Raw genomic sequence first — 16,236 nt, 5'->3', positions numbered from 1 at the left:
CAAGGTTATATATTTGTTGTAGCTTTCTTTCTAATATTTCCTGGTTTAAAGCAAGTGCACAAAAAAGGGAAATATCACAATGGATATTCTACTTCATTTTAAATGGACACTACAGTGACAAACCTGTTTTGGAAAATTGTGTGAAAATACTGATATCCTCATTGCATCCTGTTCCCATTGTTACTTTTCAGGTGGTCGAAGTCCACCATTTCCCTGTGAAATTCCTTGTCACAATAGTGAGGAAAAACAGGTGTTTGAAAGGTTTTCTCTCCTATATACTTTTGGACTTCTAGCTGGATATTTTTCTGTTTGTTGAGCAGGGTAATTCCACATCCTGGCTTTGGGGATGAGAAGTGCAAGTGATGGCATGCACTGTATATCATGAACAGGAGGCTGCTCTTGGGTCACCTTGTCTTGCCATTGCTTGGGCAGAGTTTTATTGCATCCTATTTGCCCTGCTGATAAGTAAAACCTTGCTCCAGAGTTGGAGCAGATGTGCCTTGTACATTCCTTTGGGCTAACTGAATGATGAATGAGACTTCCTAAATATTCTGTGGATATATACAGACTCCTGAGAAAGCTACACAGAGAAGAAACTTCTGAATGCCAGGGAATATTGCACAGTGTTGTAATTAGCTAAATGACATGTTTAAAATATTTTTTAAATTAAGTTCTAGAAATATGTTATAGAAAATTATATTATAGAAAATAATTAGAGTAAGATGTGCCATTGTTAAACTAACAGAAATAAAAATCTGCAAGAAGAGCACAAGTACAGCAGGAAAGCCTTGGGAGGTAGTCCTTGGGGGGGACTGCCATGTCCTGCTGTGGTTTCCTATCACAGCTCCCCAGACTAATTTTTCAGTAAATATTTCTGCCTAGAACAAGTTCTTTACTTGCAAATTTGCTAAGTTCTTAGTTACAACACACATAATTGGATTTCTTTCTCTCATTAGTGATATATGACAAGGCTTAATGTGCTCAGATGATATCAAAACCAAATGGTGACAGTTTTGTTTGACTTGGTTTAGGTCAAACTTACTTAGGTCTGTGCAAGGAAATGTAGATATGGTTTTTGGATACCCATATCTATTCTCCTTTCTCCTCTGTAATTAAAAAAAAAAATCTTCAGATTTACTGCATTAATGTTGGCTTCTTTATGTCAGCAAAGAGATATTGGTGCCTTTTTTGGCTTCCCTGTGTGCTGACACACATTGATTGTTGTGAGGGATTACCAGCTTCAGCCTCCTTCCCTCAATGTCACACCTTAGTTTAGACTGTTATGGGGAAGGAAGGGTGTGTTGTTTCTTCATTCTTTCCTTCCAGTCTCTAGTTCTTGTTTTCCTTGCTTCAGATCTCATCAGTTCTCCTATGTCTTTTTCAAGAGTAGTTGATGAGGGGAGAATGCAGCTTTTCCTAGAACAGGATCTCTTTCTGGAGCAATTATAGATACTTTACAACCATCAACATAAATTACTTGAAATAAGCAAGGAAGTGAAACAATTTTGTCTTTTTATACAATTGATCTGTCATTTGCTCCCTGTAAGCAATTTTTAAAATAGTTTCCCAGAAGAGTTGTGTATTTAAATCAACTGTATGTTGATTTTTATCATCATCTGATAACTTCTCTTCAAACAACAAATATCCAAAAAATTCCAGCAGTGAATACTGTTAATAAATACAAGCCTGCTGTCCTGTTTCAGCTGGAATAGTGTTAATTTTCTTCTTAATAGCTGGTACAATACTGTGTTTTGGATTTACAATGAGAATAATGCTCACATCTCATTATTCTTGTTCTAACTCTATTATTATTGTTTTTATTATGATCATCATCATTATTATTACATTTTCATTAACTTCAGATATTATTGTTCATATCTCAACCCATGGATTTTACCTTTTTCCAGGTCCTCTCCCCATCCCACCTACATAGTGCTTATTGCTTTGCCTGTTTGTATTTTGAAATCCATGAGCAGCAGGGACACTGGTCAGGTTATAAATGTCTTTTTTTTCTTCAGCCAGCTGAAGAAATTCTTCCTTCCTTGTGCCTGAGGCAGGGACCAGAATCAGAGCCTGATAAATGACGAGAGGCTACAAATAGGAAAGAAAACTGCTCTTCTAATAGCTGAACAGTTCAGGAACTGTAAGAGTGTAGGTGATTTATAGTCCACAAATTATTTTAGTTTTCCTCCTTAATCCTTTTTTAAGGACAAGGAAAGAAAGAAAATGAGAATAGGTACTTAGAACTGGAGAGAAGATTATGGGGTTTACTACAGCAGAAGAAAAAAATGTTTATAATAAGTTATTAATTGTTGATGGTTGTATCCAGCTTAATAAACTGCAGAAGCTTAGAAATACTTCTCCAAGACTTTCTTCTGCTTTTTGGATGGCAGTATATGGGTTTTTTCCCTTACTTTGGTACATATATTCTTTGTGTTAATAAAATGCTGGGCTTGCTGTTCATCACTTCCAGTGGTCACTGTTGAGCATTTGTGATCCCTGTTTTCAAAAGTGTGGCACACTTGGTCTGATTATGAGTGATGAATTCCCTGAAGAAAACTGAACTCCACAGTTCTTACATGGTGAATCACTTTCACAGTAAATTTTGAAGAATTTAAGTATCAGGCAGTGGTAGAGTTTCTTTTTGCAATTCCAATATCCAGTTAAAATTTAATTTATACTAATGAATGAATTTTTGTACATAAGTGTTCTGCTTCTTTAAAATAATTTCATTCCTTTTACTTGTTTTATTGAAATGTGTTTCATCATGTAGAAAAGCTCTTAAAGCCAAAGTGGAATAGGAACAAAGTGTTCCAGGGAAGTGAAAGCAATTACTTCATTGATTTGGATGAGAGAGGATGTTCCTACTCAGCTGATGTCCAAGGACAAGATATTACAGGAAAGATTTCAAGCCAGGAATAGATTTTAATGAGTGTAGAGGGAATGATGAGTTAAATTGGTGCTGTAAAAATAAAACATGGAACAAAATAAAAATTCATCCTGGCTGTCTCCTGGTTGCATTTTTATCAGTTAATCTGGTCTGTTCCAGGTTTTGGGGTGGGAATTAGGACTAGAGGATGAGGTGGTAGTGATTTTGCCCTCTGGAAATGGAATAAAAAGTAGTTCCCATGCTTGTTCTCACAAATCTGTGATGTTATGACCTGCCCTGCTCTGCTTTGTTAAGAAGCCCCAACTAGGCCTTTCCATTCCCAAAATGCACAACTGTCTAAGAATGCTTTCATTTCTCATCTGCCACGTTATTTAATGGCTTAATATACTTATATACAGACTACAAATATAATGTGTTGTTTTGCTCTTGGAAAGACCTTTTCTGGAGAACAATTTATGTTCCCCTGCTTCCTATGAGATGTTAATGTAACAAAAATGTCTTTTAAATTGTATGTAGATGTAGGCATGGTGGAGGTGATCTCACAGTTACTGTCTCTTTTTAGAAATATCTCAGCTTGGTTTTGGCTGGAAGTTCTGCCAAGGAAATGTATCCTGCAGAATGGACATTTTCCCCCTACTTTTAAGGCTGCAGAAACAACCTTGATGTTGAATCCTGCTTAAACTTTCTGGAATTTGGGGACATAAAAGGTTTGCTTTTGGATATCTATGGGAATAATCTTCATTAGTGGACAATTATAGCTAAAACTGAGGATCAGGAGAAACCAAGACTTGACAAAAAGCCTAGATGTGGAAATGGAGAAGGAAACAGGCAGACATAAGCAATGGGGAATTTTTAGTTTATGAAATATCTATTATTAAGCCCTTGGTATGAAGGACAGGAGCAAAAATTTGACAAGAGGACCAGGACAAAAAATTACTGTATTGAAGAGTAGAGGTTTTACTGAGGATTTTTTTTTTCTCTTTCCTTCTTAATTAATATTTTTTCTCTCATAACAACATCATCTTTGAACCTCCCATGCTGGTTGCACAAAAAGTTCTTCTTTGAGATAAGCATCTACTTAGTACATTCCTGAGTCTTGTAGGAACACACAGGTGGGATAGCATATTTGCATGTATACATATTTTAAATACTGCTCTGAACAGATTATCTGCAGGGAGCTGCAGACTGAAAAGTGATGTTATTGCTGTGGAGAACTGGTTGGTGTCTGGGACCATATCCTCAGGGATTCTTGTGATTTTGTAGAATCCATTTGGCCAGACTGAAGGGCATGGTCCTTAGGAAGGGCCTTGTGCTGGGCATGACCCAAGAGGGTTCAGGGCCAGTACAGAAATGTTACTTTTTAAATTAAAAAAAGATATGATACTGTGAAATACTGATACTGTAATCTTCACCAAGATAAATCCCTGTAGGTACAGGGATATAGTTACATTGTATATTATATCTACAAAATTATATGTACAATTGTGTTACATTGTATATTGTGTCTAAGTTGTGTAAGTATGTCTTGTCACACACATTGACATACCTACAAATAGTTTCATACCTTCAAATTTGTCTACCTGTTACATATTTAAATCATAGCCAAAGAGTAGATGGATACTCACTGAAAGAATGTGTTTTCTTTCAAATTGAATAGTTAAATTCTGAAAACCTTGTGCAGCAGTTTCCATGTAGAAGAGATGTGGTCAGCCCAGTGCAGAATCATGTACTCACTCCTGGGCTCTGTCCTGTTTTGGGTTCTGTCTATTGACAGGGGTTTCCACACTCAGCAGTAGCAATTCTTTCTTTGTACCCTCTGTCATTGGTCTTGCTGTTACTGTTCATTTTCATTTCTCATTGCTTTTTTCAGTAAATTGTTCTTACCTCAACCCATGGTCTTTGCCTTTTGTGCCTCCAAGTAATTCTCCTCTCCATCCTACCACTGAGAGCAGGGAGAGGGGAAGAGAGTGAGCAGTGCCTGTCTTGAATTGTTTTTAGAGAGAATAGTAAATTGGAGAATGCCATTCCTAAACCATAACCAGCCCATTGTAACTGTGTTTAAGTGTGTGCATGTTGTATTGTGCTTTTCATGAGTCTGAGTCTTGGTGGTAAGTCAAAGTATATTTTTGGTCTGCCTCATTCCTCCTCAACATCTGTTCACTTCTCATGTGTTTTCTTCCTGCGTAAGTTTTAGCTTTTGGCACCATTGGAATGTAGATGTCCAAGAGAAAAAAAGCTGCTGAAAAATCACTGGAATACATGAAATTTTATCTGCAGCAAAGTCTTGATTGAACACTGAATTCCTCTTTAATCTCAGTTTTGGCCTAAAAATTAGACAAGTTAAAATACAGCCCTTGAGCCTCTTAGGATGATTTCTGCTTTCAGGAAAGTGAAAGCTCTGTGTGTCTTTTCCCTTCTTCATATAAAATCATGGAATTTTGTTAGAGTTGGAAAATAGCTCTAAAATCATTAAGTTCATTAGTCTCCTTTTTCTGGTTTTTTATTACTTACATTGTTTTGTGAGAACTTCAAGTATGTGCAAGTATGTACTTGCACTTCTTTTCCCTTCCTGAATTTTGAGGATGAAGAGTCAAATGCTGTTGCAAATTTACAGAATCTGCATTGAAATTTCCCCCACAAATGAAAATAACTGATAGTTCAAAACCAACATACAGGGTACTTTATAACTGCAGTTTATTTCAGGGAGGTTTTCATAATGCTACTCACAGAGCTTTTTCAGGCTGACTTTATGAAGAAAATCTATCAACTTGCCCCTGCAATTTTCTCCCTTAGCTTTGGAAACCATTGCTTCTGCACTGGATTGGAGCTGGAAGCAGTGGTGTTGATTCATTGCTCCTAACTGAAATTCTGACCTGTTTGTTTGTTTGTTTTCTATCTAGATGTCCACACTGAAGCAGTACAAGCAGCACTTGCAAAATACAAAGAGAGGAAGATGCCCATGCCTTCGAAGAGACGCTCTGTCCTGGTGCACTCTTCAGTAGAGACTTACACCCCTCCAGGTACGTGCTGAGTGAACACAGAGTTAACAGAGCTGCCCAGAGAAGCTGTGGCTGTTCCATCCCAGCAAATGTCCAAAGCCAGGCTGGACAGGGCAGCCTGGGATTCCTGAAGGTGTCCCTGCCCCTAAGTTTTTAGTTGGTTGCACTAAAGTTCTATATCAGAGCCTCTAATCAGGTTTTCGTTGGATTTATGCTGTGATGTTTTTCTTTGTGGTTTTTAGAGTCTCATCTAGAGATAAGTGTCCAAATGAAAGCAGTCATAGAGAGCAGGTGCCCTTTATGCATTAAGTATGTTCTCTTACATCCTATCTCACTCAGAGGAGATAATCTAAGCATGTCAGAGCTGAAAATAACCTCATTTTACACTGTGGAAGATGCTTCTTTTAAAAGCTGAAGAAAATAGCAGAGCATTAAGTTGCTGCATCAGTTGCAGAGCACTCATCAGATGGTTTCAGCTATTTAGTGGTGAGCAGATTGAAACAGTCAAAGTCATACATTATAATTGCTCAGATTGGTTGTGGCAGAACACCTTCTTTAATTTTAGGGGGGAAAGGTCATCTTCTGTTGTCTCACAATGAATTTTCTGGAGGTTAAGAAAATCATACAACATATTGTGCTAGCAAGCCAAATGGTTTGAGGCCAGTGTCTTGTATGCAAAGAGGAATTACCTAAGATGTTTTATTTTGAGAATGTGCATGTGTCTTTTGTAATGTGGCCCAGGAGCAGAAGCACTCTGACTTGTACTGCCCTTCTCCATAATTTCCAGTTCTTAACCCCCTTCTCTAAAAGAAGAGTTCAGGTATGTTGCCCTCCTGCCTTCTGAGATGTATTGCTTCTTTCTGTTCTTCCCATTTAAAGAGAATCCCACTTTAGTTTGCTAGTCACACACTTAAGTATATTATTTTTGTGGGTTCTCCAATTATTTCATTAGTTAGTAAACAATAATCCTCTGTGTTCTTACGTATGGTCTTTCTTGACCCTTAATGGTTTTGCCTAGAAGATATGCTAAGTATTTTTATTAAAGTATCTTTTTTTCTGAGCAACTTAAAGAGAGTCTGAGATGCTGTGGAGGGAATGTGTGATAAAAGCTGCCCTGCTCACCTGCAGAGGAGCCTGGGGCATGGCAGGTGAGGCACCAGCCCCATCTGCACAAGCCCAGAGGGACCCTGGAACAGCAACAGGCAGGAAGGCAAGTTCAGGACTCTGAGAAGGGTCACCCATCCAGGCCTGTCCCTGCAGAGCCTCAGCCCTCCTGGCCAGATGTGAAGCCCATCAAGAGCAGTCAGCAGTAGAGCATCTTCTGGACTGGATGAGGGACACAGTGTGGGATGCAGGGCAAGAGTGTCTCAGAACTGTGTGAGTCTTGTTATGGGATGTTGAGGTGAGGAAGTGTGGACAGAGGGAGGAACAAGTGTGGGGAGAACAGCAGGATATAGGATCAGAAAGGGCTGGTGGTGTGCAAATGGAACACATGCCTGGCTGTGCCCCTGATCCTGCACTCCATGCTGTATGTGTGTGTACAGAGCAAGATGGGGCTGTGGGATCTGCATGGTTTTGTTGTGTTTGTGTTGCTGGAGTGTCATCTTGTAACATGCCTGTGCAGGTGGTCAGCAAAGAAGCCAGGTGTGCTCACACTGGGATTGAGCAGGGTGCAGTAGCGCCTTAAATAACAGGAGCTGAAAGCTCCTGGTGGTCATGGCCACAAGCCTGCTGGAGTTCATGAACTGTTTGGACAATGCTCCCAGGCACGTGGTGTCATTGTTTAGGTGCTCCTGTGCAGGGCCTGGAGTTGGACTCAGTATTCCTCATGAGTCCCTTTCAACTCGGGATATTCCTACTCAAACCATTCTGTGAGTCCATGGTTCTCAGCACAGTGTTAAATTGAAATCCAGCTCCTGGCTGGCAGTAAAGGAACTGTGTTTATCAGTCATCCTTCCAAAAATTTGAATGCACTTCTGCTTTTGTCCTATTTTGAGTCTCTGATCCTTCCCACACGAATTTCCTGTGATCAGAGCTGGAGCTGAGCCTTCATGAAAATCTGGCTCAAAGAGGGGTGGCTTCTGTGCCTGTCTTGGGTCAGCTCCCAGGCAGGAAGAGCTGGAAGCCAAGCACACAGTATTCTGTCACTGTTCTGTCACCACACACCAGCATCCATGGATTAACCCCTGCCACAGAGCTCCTGCTGGGGTGACCTTGCTACTTCGTGGTGTAATTATGTTTTGCTATCAGAATGCTTTTACCATGGATCCTCCATTTTTGTACACAGACTTCATTTGTCTTGAATCTGGGTAAGGAGATACTGTCAGAGTGTGTATTCTGTGAGAAACCTGCTTTTTCTGTATTTCTTCCTCTGAAGTGATTAGAAATGGCAGACCTGGTGGTTTGGTTTGGTTTTTTTTTTTTAATTCCTGGCTGTTCATAATCCCATCCTGTTTCATATTCCTGGGATTATTTATTTTTGCTTTCTGCCTAAAAGAAAGGCAAGATTCCAAGCAATATAGGACAGGTTTGGCTTCTCTCCAGGAGCAAATGGAGTCAGCTTCCAAAAACTCCAAATGTGGCAGCAGGCTGGAAGTATCACATGGACCCAGGAATGGGGATGCACCACAGCTGAATCTTCTCAGAGATCTATTGTTTGGGTATTTTCATTCAAAATTGTCATTTTTGATAAGGGAGGTCAAATAATGAGATATCTACAATTTTAACTTTGAAAATGCTGTCACGATAATGGAATTCTTATGAAATGCTTTTTTGGTTTTTATTTGGATTTTAGACTCCTAAGAGAAATTAGTTTGAAGTTATTGGAAATGTACATATTCTTGAAAATCAGAAAATTAAAGAGCTGGTAACTGAAATGTGTTGCCCAAGATGAGGAGAAGCTTTTTTTATGTTGCTTCAATAAATGTTTGTGGAATTGTATCTAGATGAACAATTGTATCTAGATAAACAATTCTGTGTCCAGAGGATTAAGAATACAGCCAAAATTAAAGCTGCAGAATTCCTGGTGTAACCAACCCCAAATTTCCCTGTCTGGGACTCTTAGAGTATAGTAACAGACACCCTACCTTATACAAAGCATGTAACAGATCAAGTCATTAAAATTCAGCAATCTCTTTGTGAGGGCAAGATTTTTTTCTGTAATAAGAAGACTTCTGGTTTTCTCTCAAAATCATAAGGGATGTATTTTCTTGATATTTAGAATTACCTTTTTACTTTTTCTTGGATGGAGAATAAATAAGGAAAGATTCCAAAGGGAAACATCTGGAAAGTTGTAAGTAACTGGATGGTAATTAAATTAGGAGCCTTTTGTCAGAATTCTAACAGCAACAAATATACATCTAGAATGAAAATATGCTTTACCAAGCATTTCTGTGTATTACTCATTCATATCAATTTATGTGCTTAAAATGCATTGTAATAACTGTTTCATTGAACTTCAGAGCACTGTGGGTTTTTTAGGAATTAGTTCTCAAAACAATCAGAATTCCCTTCCTCTCAAAAAGAGTAAAAAGGAAATAAGCAATAACCAAAAAAGGGGCTTTATTCAGGTGTGATGAGATAAAATTTACCTGTTCAGAACAGAAACATTTTTTCAGTGGAACAGGAACGGGATGAGATGCTCATGGATCTTCTGCTGTAGGTAGAAGCCTTTTTTAACTCTCATGTCATTCCAAATGTTGGAGGTAACTGAAATGTGTAACCCAAGTGTGTTCTGGCCCTAATGTGTAGAAGTTGTTGTCTTAACAAAGGGCAGCAAGAGGGATTTGTGTGTGTGAATATCCCATTCCTTTGGTACGCGCTTGGAAACTTGGCTCCAAGCATGTTCTGGCCCTCATGTGTAGAAGTTGGAGGTAACTGAAACTTGGCTCCAGGTGTGTTCTGGCCATAATGTGTAGAAGTTGGAGGTAACTGAAACTTGGCTCCAAGTGTGTTCTGGCCCCAATGTGTAGAAGTTGTTCCCCTAAGCCACCAAGAGGGATTTGTGTGTGAATATCCCATTCCTTGGTATGCGGCCTTCGCGCGTCGCACACAACAAAGCTGCGCGGAGCACGCGGAGCATGGCCCAACGCCGTGTTCCCGGTGCTGGGTCACTCCCATTCCCCCATTACAGGCCTGTCATCATTATTTTGACCACAGACACATCGTCAGCATCAGAAGATGAGGGCTCGTTGCGGCGGCAAGGGCGGATCAGCTCCACTCCGTTCCAGAGCCATTCCAACGTAGAGCCCTGGCTTAACCAGGTCATTCAGGGCTCCTCCACCTCATCCTCTGCATCTTCCACCTCATCTCATCCTGGAGGGAAACCTGCTGCTGCTTCCAATACAGCTCCTGCCACCACTGCTGCCACTGTGCTTGCAGATCTCATGGCACACACGCAGATAGGTCAGTAAACCTGCCGGTGTGGTTGGAATGAAAATCAGATTACCAATCCCAAAGCAGGGCTAAACACAAAGGTCTTCACCAGGAGATAGCTGTGAATGGCCTTAAAATGTGCAATTCACAGACCAGGTAGGTATGTGTATGTATTTAACCCAAGCCAGTTGCTCATGAGATCTGAACATGCATTCTTCTTGGTAAAATGCTTGCTTTACCAAGAAATTAAGGTTCAGTTTTAGTGGATTCCAAAGCAGAATTTCAAAGGAATTGTGGTTTTGGTGCATGCTTTCCAATCTGCATGTATTTACCCTAAAAAATGTCAGATTGTGTATTTCAGATATGATTCAGTTGGTAAGCATCCAAAAGACAGAAAAAAACACAGAATCTTTGGGAAGGTTACAAAATCAGAGGTACTAATCATCAGGGAAATTTTTTGGTGTTTGAAAATACCTTTAAAGAAACCTAGTTTTTCATATTCCCATTTCCAAGCTTATTTATAATAAGAAATTTGCAATTTGGTAGATGTAAGAAATAGGTAATCTGTCACCACTTCACTTTGAGCCATTCTGGATTTCATATAATGGATTAATAGAAATGACTTTTAACTCCTTTAAATTACAAAGTAAATTATGGCTAACCTTTTAATCTTAACTGGGATTGATGAAGTTCTTAATATAGCTGTAAAAACTTGCAAGATACCCAAAATGTAGCACAGCATCTTGTTATGTCTCATGCCCCAGGCCAGATAGACCTGTCTGTCAGGACTGTTTAATCAACAACATACAAATCAATACCTTGTATGCAAAATCAAGGCCTTACTAAAGAGTTCAAAGTCAATCAGTTTAAGCAGCTGATTGTTTGGCTGTATGCATGTTTAAAATTTCATTAATGGGAAATAATTATAGTATCCAGAAGGAAGGAAGCTCAGGGATCTTTAAGAGCTGATCTATTAAAAATACTTATAAAGATAAAATTTCCAGTGCCTTTGACAAAAAAAAAAAAAATAGGTGCATTTTCATATAAGAATGTTCTTCCTCATTCCTGCAATGCTTGGCATGTTCTATCAGTTTTCATTCCTAGCTTGGTAACATTCATGCATGGCCAATACCAGTTCAGTTGGGTCATTTTCCTGTCTGCATGTATTTTCCTAGCTCACAAGAATATGAAAACTGACTCAGTTCTTGCACTGCAAACTTTCATGACTCTTGATAAATACTCACATGCTTTCTAAAAGGGGCTTTGATTTGTCCTAGAGCATAGAAGATGAGTTTATTTATTTTTCAGATAGTGTGCTGATATCAGCAATCTGAAGGCATCTTACACATCTTAATCGCCATGCCCTACTGAAATATTCTGTGTTTTGGTTGTGTACTGAAAAGCTATTCACAGTTTTGAGATGTTGGAGAATTTAAATTTAGCAGCTTGTTCCTTACAGCTCATCTTCTCCAGCCTGCGTTTTTAATGGTGAGCTCGAACTAAGTTCCCAGGCAGTAAACTGCACTGTTGGAAGTGCAAAGTTACAATATTTAGTGGAGTTACATACAAATGTGCATTTTTTTTAAGATGTTTGTCTTTCACTTAATTAGCAGCAAGGACAACCCTTCATGCAGGGGAGATTTTTTTTTCTTTTGTGTAATAATTTTTTTTTTTATGAATAAGGCTGGTGGTGTGTCGTGGTTTTTTTCAAGGTCACTATATCAACCGTGGAGTATTTCCCACCTTAGCTCTTAGAGCAGCTGGAAATAGAGATCATCATGGCTTTTAATTCTCTGTCATATCCCATTTGTTCTTCCTTTGGACACTACTCTCTTGCATTTATCTCTGTCTTGTCATCACTAATGGAAAGATCCTTCAGTCTGAATCCAATTAACCTTTCTTCCTGAAGTCATAAGTCTGCTCACACTTTCTTTTTTAACTCCTCACCACTTGTCTTACCCTGCTGTGCCATGGTATTTCTGGATGATACAAGCTAATAGCATAGGGTCTCATGGGCATTGATTAATAAAATGCTCAAATTCTTAATTAAGCTAATGTGGTTTTCATCTGAGCATAAATCCTGAGAATTGAACCTATTCTTTCTCCATGCATAGTGAGACATTGCTAGTCCCTGGAGGGTTTGTCAGGTGGGAATGGGAACCAGGTACACTTGTCTCTGTGGCCAGATTGTGTGCTGCAGGAAGCCTCTGGTTGGTACTTTGGGAAAGCTAAGGGAAAAAGAAAGAACAGCCAAAAAGCAACTTCAAAAATAGATAGAGTGAGAGCATATACATAAGGCAGGTGTATACATGGGCTCTCTATGGGTCCTGTGCAGTGGTTATACAGGTCAGCTTTACACAGTTGTCATCTTTGTAGTTACTGAATCCTGAGCATTTTTGTGACAGATTAAGTAACACTTTCCCCTTCGTGTACCTCACCCACATGAAAGGAATTTAGTCTCTGCAATGCAAGCAGTAGTATTGCAGTGAGTTCCATTGGAAAAGATGGGAATGGATTTAAATTTTTCTCCTGGTGATCCCTCTAAAACCACTTAGAGCTTGACTTGTGGCTTGTGTATCGGCTCTGGAAATGTGGGAGCAGTGCAAGAAGAAGCACTTGCTATCTTGGAGCTGATCAGTGCCTTATAGTGGGGAATTATATATGTGTTTCACAGCACTGCCCAGATCTCCCTCTGCCTGCAGTTTTTCTGGCAGGATTTGTGACATGCTGAGGTCCTCCAAGGGCTGTTGGCAGCTCCAGCCCTGGGCAGCAGGGTTTTCTCCAGCTCTTCCCTGCTGCATTCCTACTTTTACTCATCAGAATTCTGCATATTTCAGTCTTCCTGTTCTTGTTGTCTGTTGTTTAAACACTTCTCAAAAATACTGCCATTTCCTAAACCATTCCATCCAAAACCATTCTATAACCATGGTTACATTTTTGGAATGATGGTAGCAGCTTCTTACAGGGACAGTTAGTGATAGGACAAGGGGGAATGGTTTTCAATTAAAAAAGAAGAGAGACTCAGATGAGGAAAAAATTCTTCCCTGTGAGAGTAGTGAGGCCCTGGCTGGCACAGGGTGCCCAGAGCTGCTGTGGCTGCCCCATCCCTGGAAGTGTCCAAGGCCAGGTTGGATGGGGCTTGGAGCAACCTGGTCTAGTGGAAGGTGTCCCTGCCCATGGCAGGGGGTGGGACAAGATGAGCTTTGAGGTCCCTTCCAACCTGAACCATTCTGTGATATTCCCTAAGCATTGCTCTACAGCCAGGAAATGGGGCACAGCTCCAAGCAAAGCAGGCATGTACTTCCATGTTGTAAGGAGATTCTCAAGCCTCTGTGAGGATTTGTGAAATACCCTCATGCAAGAAGCAGTTTTGATTCTGTTGATTCTTGATGTGGCTGATGAGCTCCTGTGTCTGTGTTGCATTTCTGCAGAGAACCACTCTGCCCCCCCTGACGTGACCACTGGCCTGGTGGAGTACCTGCACCACGAGCGCCCGCAGGTCGCCTCCGTGCGAGGAGTGCCCAGAGGCTACAGCAGCAGCATTCTGGAAACTGCAGATGGTGATTGCATTATGGACCTTTCCATCTGTGTCCCCTTTTGTGTATATATATATCTTCATACGCATCTTAATTTTATATTGCCTCAGAGGTGTAAATTTTGACACATAAATACATATATTTACATTTAATTTAACGTATACAAATGAAAATGGGCACATGTTAACATGTTTTGTGTTGTGATTGTTTTTACAAGCCCTGTAAAATATTGAAAGATTTACTCATTTTTTTCCAAGCATTCTGATGCTTTCAGAATGGAATGAATGTTAAGGTGTAGTAAATACCTAGATTGCTGGAGAAAAGGACGTTGTTCATGTTTCAGCTGAAATCTTATGAAGGGATCAGTGGTTTGAAAAGCTAAAATAAAGCATGAGAAGGTGTCTGTGTCAGCCAGGTAACAGCATGGTTGGAAAGCAAATAAATCCATTGTGGAAACTCTTACTAGTTAAAGCTATTTTCTTCCAAACAAGGTACTCATCCTGAATGACTGTTCCATCTGAAAGTTGTGTGTTTTAGTGTATTTTGGTTAATACATGATAAATAATAAATCTTTTCCATTTGGCAGGTGTCCCAGTGAACAGCAGAGTGTCCTCTAAAATCCAGCAGCTGCTAAATACTTTGAAAAGACCGAAGCGCCCGCCTCTGAAGGAGTTTTTTGTGGATGATTTTGAAGAACTGCTCGAAGGTTAATTTTCTTTCAGATACATTTTTTGCTCCTTGTGTAAGTGCTTCATGACAGAACTGATACTTAGCAAGTGTTGGTTTCTCTTCTCAATAGACAACTAGTCATGGTAAAATTAATACAGTGGAGCAAGAAAGGTCATTATGTTATCACAAGTGGAAGATAATCCTAAACTCAACCTTCTTACTCAGTGTGACATTTCTGAGCAGCTGCCACTAGAGTTCTCCTATTTTTGGTTTGATACCTGTGAGATGCAATGTTTTTGTGATTCTAGTCTTTTGCTGAAGTTTCTCCAGGTGAATTTCAATTGATGTGCATGTAATTGTGGAAAGCATCACTTGGAACCATTAATTTTGCTGGTTATCTACATTGAACATTTGCTAACTTCAGCCAGGACTTTGCTAACTAAGACCAAGATAGTTCACTTTCTGGAGCAGCTTGGAACAGGATTTTAACAGAAGGCCTTTCCTTAAAAATATATTGTTAGCCAGGCATAGTGTCATTTTTCATCACCTGTTGGGAATTCAGTGCAGCAAAAATGAGTGTCCAGAAGTCACTGAAGCTGTTGTCTCTGATAGCCCTTCTTGACTTAAGGTGGTTCTCATTGAAATAGATGTGGAGAACAAGCAGCAGAAAACAGTAGCTTTCCAAAGTAGAGAGAAGTGGGCTAGAGATTCAAATTCTGGTGTTTTGATAATGCGGAATCACAACTCTCAAGTGCTGGTCACTGTTTTTTTGGGAAGCCAACAGATGATTAGCATCATAAAGCAAAGGAGAAGTAGTGATAACTATAAGTGTGAGGAAGAGGTGAATGGTTCATAGAACAGCCTGTGAAGTGTAACTTACACATTTTGTTCAGATTGACATTTCCCTTTTCCTGTGCTCTGCTTTTAGTGCAACAGCCTGACCCAAATCAACCAAAGCCTGAAGGAAACCAAGTGAATGTACTCAAAGGGGAGCCCCTGGGGGTGGTGACCAACTGGCCCCCCTCACTGCTGGCTGCCCTGCAGCGCTGGGGAACCACCCAGTCCAAAGCCCCCTGTCTGACAGCGCTGGACACCACTGGGAAAGCAGTTTATACCCTGACCTATGGTACGTGTTGGAGCCAGCTGAGAGGAGCAATTGGGTGTTCTCCATGAAACAACAGTTTGCCTTGCTTCAGAGAGGCTGCCTGTGCTTGTAACACATGGCTGGAGATTGCTGTAGGAATGTAAATGATAAATTCATTGTATATGAAAAACGTTTTTAAAGAAGTTAAGGAAGAGAAAATGTTTATTGCAAAACATATTGGTTCTTTCCTAGTGGCTATTTGTAAATCTCTTAGAATTATGTGGGGTTTTTTTCATAAAAGAGCACTAAAAATAGCCCAGTGTAAACTGGGAGGTAGAAACAGATTACTAATAATGCACTCTTCACATTCCCAGAGGAGACATTCCATTTTAACATCCTCTTGCACAGCCTTGTAGAGAAGACTCATACCTCAGGAGCATAATCAGGAAGTTAATGGTGGGAAGTGAAACTTGCCTGTATTAATGACCTAGAAGTATTATAGTAAATTGCATTTTTGGGAAAAATAACTGTCCTTCAGGATAGCTCACTGCAGCATTTCCTTGTATGATATGTTAGAATGTTGAGCTTTGTTTGCATTCTCACAAATGAAGGATGCAGGAAATATAGCTGAGCAGCTGCAGTAAGTTAATTATTCTGCCGTGGAGCTTTGAGTGTTGTTTAGAA

The 16,236-nt window shown here is 39.9% G+C and overlaps 1 protein-coding gene across 1 annotated transcript in view; it reads left to right on the top strand.

Moving 5' to 3' along the window:
* The window catches only part of DIP2A (disco interacting protein 2 homolog A), a 79,075-nt gene that overhangs the window by 33,199 nt on the left and 29,640 nt on the right, over positions 1-16,236 (top strand). The window contains exons 4-8 of the mRNA XM_059475712.1: positions 5,791-5,910; positions 10,048-10,293; positions 13,695-13,823; positions 14,386-14,505; positions 15,397-15,594. Of these exons, the coding sequence (XP_059331695.1) occupies positions 5,791-5,910; positions 10,048-10,293; positions 13,695-13,823; positions 14,386-14,505; positions 15,397-15,594 (813 nt within the window). The remainder of the gene's footprint in view (positions 1-5,790; positions 5,911-10,047; positions 10,294-13,694; positions 13,824-14,385; positions 14,506-15,396; positions 15,595-16,236) is intronic.

The sequence above is a fragment of the Ammospiza nelsoni genome, chromosome 7 (assembly GCF_027579445.1).
Source record: "Ammospiza nelsoni isolate bAmmNel1 chromosome 7, bAmmNel1.pri, whole genome shotgun sequence".
NCBI lineage: Eukaryota > Metazoa > Chordata > Aves > Passeriformes > Passerellidae > Ammospiza > Ammospiza nelsoni.
This window is presented reverse-complemented; position numbering and strand designations above follow the sequence as displayed.